Source organism: Stenella coeruleoalba, assembly GCF_951394435.1.
Source record: "Stenella coeruleoalba genome assembly, chromosome: 13".
NCBI lineage: Eukaryota > Metazoa > Chordata > Mammalia > Artiodactyla > Delphinidae > Stenella > Stenella coeruleoalba.
The window spans coordinates 69178695-69192226 of NC_137159.1; the positions used below are offsets into that span (position 1 = coordinate 69178695).

A 13532-nucleotide genomic window follows, 5' to 3' on the forward strand; every position below is an offset into this window, starting at 1 on the left:
GTTCTCCTGTCTAAGAGCAACACTTGGCTCAAAATGGACAAGGCCTTGGGCCTCTGGGAAAACCCAAATTTCAAATGACTCCAACAGGCCAACCATTCTGTGGCAGGACTCGCAGGATGAGACTGACAAGAAACATCTCCAAGCTCTGCCTGAGAGAGCCACACCTTCTAAGGGGCATAAGAACCCTGCCTTGTACTTGAACTTTTCTGCTGTTGAAATTCAGAATCATAAGAAACTATTGTGGCAATCCTCTTGGGGGTCAAAGATCATTCTAATCTTGACAGACTTGTTCACCATGCCCTCAAGAGAGAAGAATGGCATTTGGATGGAAAGAGCAAAAACTGCATACTTTTCAGACATAACAGAACTGTCTTTTGTTATTCCCATATACATGTAGCTACTCCGAAGTTATCAGATGCCAACTTCAAGTGATGAGCTAAGAGTCAAGTGATGAGCTAAGAGTCTTCCATCCCAAGACCCTCAGACCAGTTTTGAAAAGTCACCCACAGAAAACACCACCGTGAGGGGACAAATTGGGCATTCCAGAGTTTCTTGCATTCTAACCATCTGTGAGATGAGAAGTGGCTCATATAATGAGTGGCAAGTATTTTTAGGCTTTCAGTTCAATATTGTCTTTCTCAGAATGAATTCAGTTTTTGTTAAGGTAGGCCTCTCCGGAAGCTTCCATTCAGAGCCCATCTGAAATGTAATCAGGTCAATGCCAAAGCCAGACTTCTAGGGGAACCCATGGAAGCCCTTGCCAGATGGTAAATGGGTATGATCGCTTTCCTTCTGTAGGAACTTACCTATCAGGGAAGGAGGGCAATCTGGCTCCAACTTTTCTGAGCCAGGACACAGAGTAGGAAGGAAGAAAAAGATAAATCCACACTTGCAGCCACGTGGAAAGAGATCTTCTTGTGCCCAAGGGCATTCTCAGAGTTAGGTGACCTGGACACCCTCAGGGAGCTCCTCTACCTACATGCTCAGTCCTCAGGAGTGCAAAGTCATGGCCAGTTTAACCTGGGACTTCTCGGACTTTCACCTCAGGGTGGCATCCTCAGCAGGGATGCTAGAGTAGAAAGGAAAACTTACACAGTGAAAGACAGTGCCCACAAAGCCCCAGGTGGTGAACCCAGACAGGGTAAGACTGATGTACAGGGGTGGTGCTTCCCAGGCCAAAGGGTACAGGGGCCATTTCTAGTGCTCTAACATCTTGCACAAGTTTCCTACCAGGCAGCAGAGCAGGCAGACTGGGCCTCAGCAACCTTATCTTGAAGGCAGCTACGGTTCTGAGTGCTGAGACTCATCTATAGGGCACAGCAAAGGTTCATGCTGTGCCTGGCTACCTCTGCTGCTACGGGACCACCTGCATGCATGTGTGTGGACAGCCATGTGAAGTACAACTTTGTCCCAGTCTTGGGCTTCATCCCCGGCAGCCAGGCCATGGATATAGCAGGGCAGGTTCTGCCACATTAGTCCAAGTGGGCTTCATGGAGAACACAGGCAGCAGATGGGTGAAGACAGAGCTTCTGTCATGCGTTCTCCTTTGAAGTTGGTCTGGGACATCTATTTCTTAAGTAGGACATAGGTAGGGTCCCAGGAACTGGTCTAACTAATGGAAGTTGGGCCTCGTGGCTCCTTGGCCTCTAGTACTAATGACAAATTCTCTTCCTCCTGGGTTTTGTTTCAGCGCATCATCAGCCCCCACTATTTCAGGTGAAAGAAGAAGCCCCTGCATGGTTCCATGGGTATTGGCTCTGTCCACAGAGATGTGGAGAGGAAGTGGATGTAGGGTAGGATCATCTTCAACCTAGAACTTGAGCTCCATCTCCCAGGAGTTGTCATCTACATCTGGAACAGTGACCTCTTGGATACTGTTTGAGGTCCATTTGAAAAAGAAGTACTTGGTAAGCTCAGGATCCATCTGAGTGACCATGGGGCCAGTGGGAGGGGACAAGAAGAGCAGGCTTCTCCCTCTCCTTTTGGAACAGTCACTCATGCTTCTCCTTTCTCCTAGTGCCTCAAGTGCTATAGGAACGCCCTGGAAGTGTCACTACTTCCAGCCCCAGATGGAAGCCCCCTTTTATTATTTTTCAATCTCCATTATGTCTCTAGATATTTTCCCCTTTTTTGTTCTGTATTTTATTTGCACCCACCTGTTTTTTTGTCCTTGATCAGTGTTGCCAGAAATATGCCTAGATTATTAGCCTTTGTTTTTTTTTAATATTCTGCGTCTTTAAAAATTATTTATTTATTAAAAATTATGATGAAAATGTACCATTTTTAAGTATACAGTTCAGTGGCATTAAGTATATTCACACTGTTGTGCAAACATCAGTGCCATCCATCCACAGAACATTTTCCATATTGCAAAACCGAAATTCCATACTTGTTAAACAATAACTCCCTATTTCCCCTACCCCAGCACCCCTGAACTTTCTGTCTCTAAGAATTTGGCTATTCTAAGTACCTCATATGAGTAGAATCATACGGTATTTGTCATTTTTGTGAAACAATATTCCATCGTATGTATTTATCACATTTGGTTTATCCATTCATCAATCGATTGGTTACTTGGGTAATTTCCACCTTTGGGCTACTGTGAATAATGCTGCTATGAACATTAGTTGTACAAATATCTCTCTGAGGTCCTGCTTTTGATTTTTTCGGGTATATACCCAGAAATGAATTTGCTGGATCATACGATAATTCTATTTTTAATTTTTCAAGGAACTGCTATACTGTTTTTCATAGTAACTACACCACTTTACATTACGACCAGCAGTGCACAAGAGTTCCAATTTCTCCTCATCCTCTGCAACACTTATCGTTTTCTGTCTTGTTTTTGTTTTATAGTTGCCATCCTAGTGAGTGTGAATCCCTGTTCTTTTAAAGTCTCCATTTCACTAATTTTTAGCCTTATCATTTTTATTTTCTTCCTTCTCATTTCTTCAGTTTTGCCCTAATGTTCATTTTCCAACTTCCGGAGAAGAAAGCTGGGTTGTGTGATTTGCTAAATGATAAGAGGAACAACAGAACAAGAAGACTTAATCGTTATAACTATGTTTTTGCACCTATTAACACAGCCTCAAAAATCCATCAACCAACAGCTAACAGAAATGCGAGAAGAAATATATAAATCAACAATTAATAGTTGATTTTAACACACCTCTTTCAGAAACTGATAGATTAAACAGAGATACATAAGCAGAGATATTGAATTATAATTAATAAACTCAAATATTATATATATACAAAAGTAGAGGACAAACAGTGGACATCCCTGGAGAGAGTCAAAATAGGAAGAGTGTCAAGGACAACTTTTAAATTTTACTCTGTATACGTATGTATTGTTAGGATTTTGTATAATGAATTTATTTGTGCATTATTTGTATACTTCAAAGAACCAGAAGAGTTAAAAGGCAAAAAAGCAATAATGGTTCAACTGGCTGGCTCACATTTTTCCACCACAACACTCTGTCAAAACCTTGATGAAATCAATATACATGGGGATTATTATAATTCCTTTGAAAACTCATTTACAAAGTAGGAAGTAAGAGTAATGTGGGAAATTTTATGTGGTAAGTACTTAAGGACTATATTTAGATACAAACAAGCACTTGAGGATAAGGCAAATTGCACTGCTGAACTGCAAAAGCAACTCACAGTGGGTCAGAACACAGGTGTGCACATTTCAATTCCCATCTAGCAAGTCTTCATAGTAGCTAGTTTGAGAGAATGTGTCCATCAACTTTGGAAGAGTAAGAAAAGAAGAGTCACAGAAACAAACCTGATAATACTCCTCCCAGCATTGGTCAGAAAAGATAGAGCTTTACCCAACAGGCTTTGAGTATTTCTACTGAGATGCATGAAACTAACCTCTTAGCTTCGTGCTATCAGGCAATCAATTTATTAGTTTGCCCAACTTCCCTTGTTCTGAAACAAGCATTTCTGACCCCCAGGCAGTTCTGTCTACATGATTTGAGAATATTGCTGATGTTGAAAGCAGTAAGTCAATCCCTGCAACTATGATTTCTCATGGTAAACCAATTTTGTGGATTCTGATTACATTTTAACTTCCCAAATAGACTATAGAGAGAGAATATGCTAATTATTTCCTGTCCGTGTGAGCTACATTTTTAGGGTAAATTTATTTTTTTTATATATATATATATATTTAAATATTTATTTATTTGGCTGCATCGGGTCTTAGTTGCTGCACGCAGGCTTTTCGTTGCAGTGCACAGGCTTCTCTCTAGTCGTGGCGTGCAGACTCTCTAGCTGTGGTGCGTGGGCTCTCTAGTTGCAGTGCGCGGGCTCAGTAGTTGTGGCACACGGGCTTAGTTGCCCCGCGGCATGTGGAATCTTAGTTCCCCGACCAGGGATGGAACCCAAGTCCCCTGCATTGGAAGGCGGATTCTTAACCACTGGACCACCAGGGAAGTCCCTAGGGTAAATTTACAAATTGGCATTCTGGCACTTATCTCAGGCTGTGTGTTTTAGTTGGCATGGTCAAGAGCACACTTCTTATCCTAGAAAGTGAAAGGTATAACTGCCTTCCCTGATGACATGGTATATATGCCACTTCCGGACGGCTGTATGTTCTCTACAAATTGTTTTACTTGAACCCACTCTGGCCATTGTGATCATCCATTTCCTTTCTAAGAGCTTATATACATTCTGTCAATAATTCAGTTTAAAATTTTCCTGGCAAGCAACTAGAAACTGACTGATTTGAGATTCTAGAATTTATCATTTTTCCCTTTTTGAATATTTACCTATCTCTGTTTTCTGACACCTCTCTCATAATCATGATTTCTCCAAGAATACTCAGGTGGTTCTGTAAGCAGCCCCTTCCTTCCACTTCCTACCATGCAATAATGTAGGGCCCAAACAGAAAAGAAAGGAAAAGAAAAAGCAAAGTGCAAAGGTCAAATTTTCTTAGATAACTATCAATTTACTCATTCATTCATCCTCTCAACAAACATTGGTGGATTTCTGGAAAGAGCACGCTATAGAGCATTTGAAAGAAATTGAACACAGTGTTCTTGCCCACCGTTGGAGTAGTGGGGGGTGGTTAAAGTGTGTGTTAAATAACATCTACAATAGGAAACAACTAGCAAACAAGAAAACAACTGCATTAAAATATCATGTTTCCAACTTGGATGCCAAATGCTTAGAGTATTTCCATTTGCTTGGTCAGTAGAGTTTTACTAAGCATATAGTAATTAACACAAAATAAGGGAGAGAGTGGTTAGTGTAAATTGAAGTTACTATAGAAATTTTTTTTAGAACAGTAACCTTTAAACGGGGATCCTCATACCTTAGGGGAACATGAATCTTTTCCAAGAGGACTCAAGTTCTAGGGTTTAGTTTTGGTTTATCTAGGACTGTTTTGGGTTTAGCGCTGAAAGTCTGGCATCCCAGGAAGCCCTCAGTCCCTAAGGCTTGACCTCAGCCTCCATATTCGCTCCTTCCTAAAACTGATATGACTGAGGTTTTGCCTGGTTCTGCTTTCCCACCACTCACCTCTTCATAAGAACCCTTCTCTCACTTTATACTAACCGTACATCTTACTCAGTCCTAATTTTATTATGATGACTAGTCGTGGGGTGAAAAAAACTCCAGGGCACCAAAAAAAGGAGACAATTGGAAATATTGATATGAGCAAAGCCTCCTTTAATCTAGGCATCATAGACCCTTGGAAAGGCATCTCATCTTTCACTTATATACTGTGACGGTTAATTTTATGTGTCAACTGGGCCAAGGGGTGCCCCGATATTTGGTTAAACATTATTCTGGGTGTGTCTGCGAGGGTGTTTCTAGATGAGATTACATCTGAATCAGTAGACTGAGCAAGCAGATTGCCCTTCCAAGGGTGGGCCTTGTCCAATTCATGGAAAGCCTGGATAGAACGAAAAGGTGGAGTAAGGGAGAATTTACTATGTACACTTCGAAGGTGTTACAATTTTAGTTGTGAATTATACCTCAGTAAAGCTAAAAAATTATAGAACATAACTGATTAAAAAAAAAAAGCAAACATATAAGCATTATCCCAAGGGGGGAAAAGGTGTGGAGCATGAACCACTGCTCAGAAAGCAAAGAAAACAAGAAGTTGAAGGGAGGCTCTAGGCTGTACAGCTGGGGAGAAGCCTGGATGGAGGAGGTGGTGGGAACTGTAAATATATGGGCAGAGAGCAGAGGTGGGGGCTGGGCCCTGAAGGAGAGACTGAAGGCCCCAGGGAATTTTGCTTGCTTCAGTTTTGTCAAGGGCCAGCCTGTGGATGATCTCTGAGAGAAGGTCCTAGAGCCTTGAGGAGGAGAGTCTATGATGTCAGCCCCCGACCTCTGTGACATAGGCACTAGATGCCAGGGACAACTGCCCCAGGAAAAGGGGCTCCCAGCTCCCAGCTCCCGAGGGCTGCTGGGACAAAGTGCCCACCTCCCAGAGGTTTTCACCAGCTAGCCCCACTGCTACTACTGCTACTGAGCGTGAAAAGCCATCGTGGCTGGGGCCAGACTGAGCCAGAGGACATCAGCGTTAGGGAAGACTGGGATTAGGGCAACCAGAGTGCCAGGAAACCAGGATGCTTGCAGAATCACTGATTCAGGTTTAGGAGAACAAAAACCTGGTAACAGAAGACCTCCGCCTGGCTGAAGGAGGACCGAGGGCAAGGCTCAGACAGAACTCTTGGTCAGAGTGAGTTTTGGGTGACAGACGCTGGGGGCAGAGAGGGGCGTACCCACCATTTGTTGACTCTGTTCCTCTCTCTCCCAGGTCCCACATCAGTGAAGTGCCTTGAGAAACACAGCCCAGAGGAACCCTCATTGGTAAGAGCTCACAGCACCAGAACACCCTCATTTCCTAGTCCCATCTCAGTCCCCATCTCCCAAGCCCCCTCCTCTAACTCCATCCTATCCATCCTCCCCTCCTTCCCTACTCCTCTCCTCCTTAGCTCTTACCTTCTCTGGAGCTTTTTGCCAGCTCTTCTGACCCCAGGGTGACATGGATCTAGGGCCTTGGTGAACCAGCCTGCATGGTACATAAGTTAGAACCAGAAATGGACCCAGCCTCCCAATATCTTGGGCTCTGTTTCTTTCTCTACAGATCCTATGGGCTGTGTCTTCCTCCCTGGCCCACCCAGATAACTTCTGCTGTCGTTCAGCTCCCAAGAGTCAGTCCTGATTCTCCATCCCCTCCATCCCTCATCATTGGCCCACTGCAAAGAAGTGAGAAGGCAAGTTTAGAGCCAAACTCCCGTCTGAACACCCAGAGAAGCTGGTGCTTCAGGGCTGGGTGTCTCCTTGGCTTGCCACCAACAGTCCTACCAACACCAGGCTGGAGCCACATTCTGTGCACAGAAGGCCTTGATTTCTCGGCCACTTCTGGCCCCAGAGATGCTGGTCCTGCCGCTGCCAGGTCTCTAATCTGTGGGCTTGACACTCCATTCTCCTCTGGATTCAAGGCAATGTTGCCTCAAAACAAGGACCAAGTGCTGCTACAGAACGCAGCACCCCCTGGGCGCCCCCCTCGGGGCCCCTCAAAAATTGTGGACTCCCTTCCCTGCAACCTTCGACCTCAACCTCCCCAACAATCACTCCGTCCCACCCACCCACCTTGCTCTCCTCCCCCATGGTCCCACTCTGCAGGCTCCCATTTCTACTCTTCTGACTCAAATTCAGACTTTGTCCTACATCCCTACTCTTCTTATCTCCCAAGTTCCCCTTCTTTCTTTCATCAGAATTGCCTCTCTGTCTCTGCACCACGTTCTTCCTCGCCCTCCCACTGGCTATACCCATCTCCTACTCTCACTCACTCCTCTTCTCTCTCTCAGCCACAGAACTCCTCTCTCCTGAGCTCATGTTGCCAGTCTCCTTCCCACCCCGAAGACGTACCTAGCTCCACTCTCACCTCCCCAAGCCCCAGTCTACCCTCTCGTGGGGTTCACTCTAACAGCCGGACATGGCACTCGCAGCAGCACAGGAACACCGGGTCCCCTGTGGGGGAGGGGGGCTGCGTGGCAAGCGAGAGGGACCCTGCAGAGTTCAGGGACCCGGGAGCCCTGGTCCAGGCCCTCGTGGTTCATCTGGGGCAACGCCGTATAGCCCACGACCTGCGGCTACGGCTTTTGCAGTGCCTGTGGCAAGGCAAAACCGGCAAGTCCCCGGTCGTGGAGTATCCTGTCTGTCTGGTATGTCTCCGGCCCCGCAGCCCCTCTTGCCCTATCCCCAGGTACAGGACTGGACCCAGGCTACTTGCTTTCCTCCAGCTACTGCCCTGTGCGCAGGGCCAGGAATCCGGACCACTGCGCATCGGCATTGGCTTTGGCCTCCGCCTGCCTCGGGGCCAGGCCAGGGCCTTGCATCTGTTGCGAGAAAGAAGGCCGGAGGAAGTAGGGCCTCAGGGAGAGGCCGCTCAGGCCCGTGGGTGTTAAGCCCAGGCATCTCAAGCCCCAGCAGCTCAGGCCCAGGCAGATCTAGGCCCAGGCAACCCCTCCCAGAACGGGAGCCTCAGGTCTGTAGGCCCTCAGTCACCAAACTCCATGTGCTGGTCAGGGTCTCAGACTCAGGCACCAAAACAGGCCACTGTCTCCCTGAAGCCCAGACATTCCTCTGCCTCAAAGAGGCCTGCCTCTCCAGAGCCCATTCTCCGAAAGTCACCACTCTAGAGCCACGGAGGCTCCCTGGAGCACCTCCTCCGAACCCCACCATCCCTGCCCGGCCCCAGATCTCAGGGGGCCCCCGAGACACTCTGAAGGGCTGGCTGGCTGGAGGTCAGCTATGTTCTCCAGCCCTGAACCCTGGGAGCCCCTTGTGGAGTCTGCTTTCTCCTGGCTGAAGAGGACCAAGGGCACCCAAGGCCCCACTCAGCCTTCGGTGTATCCAATAAAGCCTGACCCTGCAAAACTTGTGTTTGTGTCTTGCTGAGCAGATCCTGGGGGTGGCTGTACCTTCAGGGTGACCAGAACCCAACAAGGGGTGGAGGAGAGTCAAAGGAAACAGAATGACCAAGGAGAGTGAGTGCCATATATCTGAGGAGGGCAAGGGACCCATAAGCCCTGAGCACCTGAGATGTGCAGAGGGCTCTGCCAGGCCCTTCACCCATTTAATTCGATTTGTTGGGACAGGTAATGGCATCCCCAGAGACGAAGCCACTGGGCCCCTTCCTCTGGCTGCACCTTAGATTAAAAGGACTCATGCTGACAAGGCCAGGGGAGCAGCAGGACATGTCTCCTTGCAGGCAAGGGCAAGCCTAGCGTTCACTGCAGAGAAACACGGGGTCCTCACGTTGGAGATCAGAAATCCAAGGGCCCCCTCAGGAGGGTGGGGTGCGAGGCAGACCTTGGATAAATCACTTCTTCTCTTGGGTAAACGTAAAGGCTGCGCTCGACGAGTCTGCGTATCACTCCTGAAGTGTGGACAGTCCTGATCCACGGATTTCTTTATTAAAGGCTTATTAACCTCCCTTAACCTTTATTGGCACACCCCGTCCCCACCCCCCACCCACCCCGCTACTGCAGATCAAGACATTTCCTTGAAGCCGGTGCGCGCCCCCAAAGCCCCGCAAAAAGATGGCGGAGTCTGCCTTCACAAGCGGGCGGAGACCGGCATCCTGGAGGTGGGGCTCCGCCTGCCCGCGGCCGGCTAGTGCTGACGCGTATTGGCGGCTCTGAGCCTGCGTGAGGAGAGCGGGCTCGGTGCGCCTGCGCCTTGCGCGTCTGCGAGACCGGGTTAGGCGGCCCGCGGCAGCGGTAGGGAGCCTTGTGTGTAGTTACAGTTTCTGCAACCCGGCGGCTGTGAGAGGGGTTTGGAGTCCTCCCGGCGGCGACCGGACCAAAGTCAACAGCGACCGTAGCAGCAGTCGAAGGCCGGGCGGTATGTCCCCGGTGCCTCGGCGCAGACAGTGAAGCGCTGGGCGAGCGGGATGGGTCGGCGCCGGGCGCCAGAGCTGTACCGGGCCCCGTTCCCGTTGTACGCGCTTCAGGTCGACCCCAGCGCTGGGCTGCTCATCGCTGCGGGCGGAGGAGGCGCCGCCAAGACCGGCATAAAGAACGGCGTGGTGAGTACAGTGCTCCTGGGGCCGGGTCGCGCCACGGGCTGAGGGCGATTCTGGGAGGGTCTGGGGGCGGGCCGCACCCCTGCTTCGGACCCGGCCCCTCCCGGGTGGGAACCCCGGCATGCCGGGCGTCCCGGCGCGAATTTCAATCGAGAACTCACCGGTCAGTTGAGAGGCTCCTAAGGTAAAGTGAAAACTGCACACGGCGCTACCTAGGCACGAACGCTTCAGTTCGACCTCAGGATTAGCACCAGGGGTCTTATCCTGGCTTTTTCCAGGGGGACCACATAGACTTGTCTGCCAGACTAATAGCAGCGGCGAGTGAAATAGAAGCTAGGGTTTCATCATTCTTCTTGATCTGCAAACTAGAGCCTTGCTTGCTGTACAGATTCGTGAGGCTCAAAAAAGAAAAAAGGTTGCAAAAAGTCTTTTAAACTAGAAAGTGTAGTTAGCAAAGGGGTAGAGCATCAGACTATAGGATGTAAGTTTGCCCTTGAGGTGCTCTCTGAACCTCACCCTGGTTCCCTCTCCCACAGCACTTTCTGCAACTGGAGCAGATTAATGGGCGCCTTAGCGCCTCCTTACTACACTCCCATGACACAGAGACACGGGCCACCATGAACTTGGCGCTGGCTGGTAACATCCTTGCAGCGGGGCAGGATGCCCACTGTCAGCTCCTGCGCTTCCAGATCCATCAGCAGAAGAGCAAAAACAAGGCAGGGAAGGCAGGTGAGAGCCCCCTCTCTAGGTTTGGGAGGAGGGTTAAATAAGTAAGATCTCTCTCATCTCGGTCTCTGATGAAGTGGGGCTGGAAGTGGGGTTATGGTAGCAGGCGAGAAGTTCGATGTTCACCACTAGAGAGGGGGCCAGTACTACTTACTTGAGAAACCTGGAACCTGGCAGGCTGTTTGTGTTGCAGGTTCCAAGGAGCAGGGGCCTCGACAAAGGAAAGGGGCTGCCCCAGCAGAGAAGTCTGGAGCTGAAACCCACCAGGAGGAGATAGAATTCAGCGTAGAGAATTTGCAGGCGGTGCAGACAGACTTCAGCACTGATCCACTGCAGAAAGTTGTATGCTTCAACCATGATAGTACCCTGCTTGCCACTGGAGGGACAGATGGCTACGTTCGTGTCTGGAAGGTGTGGTTTTGGGAGGTTAGAGGATGAGTGTCAGTAGCAGCAAGGCCAGAATTGTGAGAAGCTGAACATGGGTTCTGGGGAACTTGCGAGTGAAGCCTGCACTGCGCGGCCATTGGTAGAGAAGAGGGGGAGTATCGTTGCGCTCTTGCCGGGTACCTAGGCTAACTGTGCTGGTGGTTTGGCTGCAGGTACCCACCTTGGAGAAAGTTCTGGAGTTCAGAGCCCACGAAGGGGAGATTGAGGACCTGGCTTTGGGGCCTGATGGCAAGGTGAGGAGTTGAGAGGGCGGAGGAAGTAGGTGATTATGCTGCTTGCCCAGCAAGTGGATCCCCTAACCGTCCATCCTTGGAATCTTGATTCCTGACTAGTTGGTAACTGTGGGCTGGGACCTTAAGGCCTCCGTGTGGCAGAAGGATCAGCTGGTGACACAGCTGCACTGGCAAGAGAACGGACCCACCTTTTCTAACACGCCTTACCGCTACCAGGCCTGCAGGTGTGGAGACCCCAGAGGGTGGCTGAAGGAGGCACAGCCTAGATGTGGGGGAGTGGGAGGAGACTGGGGGGAAGCTGGGGAGGGTCGGAGCCCTGTCGGGTGTTACCCTAGGCCTCACCAGGGTGCAGGAGGGCACACACCTCTGAGGAGGGTTGGGCAGGCCCCAGGAGCTGAACAGCTTCTCGCCCGGCCCCCAGGTTTGGGCAGGTTCCAGACCAGCCTGCTGGGCTGCGACTCTTCACGGTGCAGATTCCCCACAAGCGTCTGCGCCAGCCCCCGCCCTGCTACCTCACGGCCTGGGATGGCTCCACGTTCTTGCCCCTTCGGACCAAGTCCTGTGGCCATGAAGTCATCTCGTGCCTTAGCGTCAGGTGTGAGACAGTGGTGGCTTGGCTGGGTATGGGGGGACCAGGGGGAGCTCAGGGAGACGTGAGTCCCTGAGGACTGTTGTTGCGGCACAGACTCCAGGACAGTGAGCATTTTATTGTTTGTTGCAGTGAATCGGGCACCTTCCTAGGCCTGGGCACGGTCACTGGCTCTGTTGCCATCTACATAGCTTTCTCTCTCCAGGTAATGAGTGGAGGTGGGCACAGCCCTGAGGGCTTTTGGGGTGGGGATTCTAGGCCTGCTTCTGCACTGAGTGTGCAGGAAGGAGTCTGGCCCAGCCTGTAGCGGGAAAGTCTTCTGGGGGCAGAGGCCGTGTTTTCCGGAAGGAATGTTCCCAGTTGGGCCTTCCCTCACTAGTTTTCCTCCTGTCCCCAGCGCCTGTACTACATGAAGGAGGCCCATGGCATCGTGGTGACGGATGTGGCCTTTCTACCTGAGAAGGGTCGTGGTCCAGAGCTCCTTGGGTCCCAGGAAACTGCTCTGTTTTCTGTGGCTGTTGATAGCCGTTGCCAGCTACACCTGCTGCCCTCACGACGTGAGTCACTGGGGTGGGTGCAGTGGGGGAACCACCCCAGCTTTCGCTGTAGCGAAAACTTGCCTCCTGGAGAATGGGATGCTTATCTGTAGCCACTACCCCCTTCTTGAATGGTTCTGTTCTCTGGGCTGTGATGCTCCTTTGCCTCCTGACTCCTTCCCTTCTCCCCTTGCAGGGAGTGTTCCTATATGGCTGCTGCTGCTGCTGTGTGTCGGGCTTATCGTTGTGACCATCCTGCTGCTCCAGAGGGCCTTTCCAGCTTTTCTTTAGCCTCCCTGCTCCCAGGGAGCCAGGGGCCTGGACACTGCCACCTTCTAGACCAGTGTGGGCCTACCACTGCTCGCTCCATCTGGGTCCACAGCTGAGGTTGCCTCTGATGAGACTAATGGGCAACGCCTGCCCTTTCCAGTGAAAGCTTGGCTGTGGCCCTGTGTGACACTGAGTCCTGGGAGCCTTGTATTCGTCATCTGTGGATCCGCCCAGGACAGTGGTGTCTGAAGGCCAGGCCACACCACCTGTCTCCTTCCCTCTGCCTACCAGAGGCTCCATAGTTGAGCTTGTCCTTTCTCCAGAAATATGTGAAGATGCCCAAGAACCTGGAGGCACTGCTCTCCTTCCTGCAGAAACAGTCGTTTTCTTCCCCTCCCCTTACAGCCTCGTGGCCAGTTGCTCTTCACATGAGCTCCTGGCATTTGCTGGGAAAAGCACTGGCCTGGGACTTGGTATTAGAGAAGGAAGGGGCGAAAGGAAGAACCAGGCAGTCATCTTGGGGTTCAGCTGGGTAGCTCCAAGCCAGCCAGGCCAAATATGCAGTAAATTCCTGGACAGTCTACCCTAGCCTTGAGAAAAGGGAAAATGAACTTCAGCGCATTAGGCAGGAAAAGTTGATATTTAATAAACAAGCGAAGCCTGAACTGAGGCTC

At 50.2% G+C, this 13532-nt stretch overlaps 2 protein-coding genes across 3 annotated transcripts; both read left to right on the forward strand.

The window, feature by feature from the left end:
• Positions 1-7469: 7469 nt before the first annotated feature.
• PRR30 (proline rich 30) lies at positions 7470-8435 on the forward strand (the record flags this gene model as incomplete). The annotated part of the gene is made up of 1 exon (XM_079940895.1): positions 7470-8435. One exon carries the CDS (start codon positions 7470-7472, stop codon positions 8433-8435), a length of 966 nt encoding a protein of 321 aa, XP_079797021.1.
• Positions 8436-9704: 1269 nt separating this feature from the next.
• PREB (prolactin regulatory element binding) lies at positions 9705-13528 on the forward strand. Of its 2 annotated transcripts, XM_079940758.1 has the most exons (9): positions 9705-10060; positions 10594-10786; positions 10977-11194; positions 11383-11463; positions 11563-11687; positions 11885-12058; positions 12185-12257; positions 12450-12609; positions 12785-13526. In XM_079940758.1, the coding sequence occupies exons 1-9, from the start codon at positions 9926-9928 to the stop codon at positions 12877-12879; spliced, it is 1254 nt and encodes a 417-aa protein (XP_079796884.1). In that variant the 5' UTR covers positions 9705-9925; the 3' UTR covers positions 12880-13526. The 2 variants fall into 2 exon arrangements, with proteins under 2 accessions (XP_079796884.1, XP_079796885.1); XM_079940759.1 differs by lacking the exon at positions 12450-12609 and having other exon boundaries at positions 12785-13528.
• Positions 13529-13532: the final 4 nt, after the last annotated feature.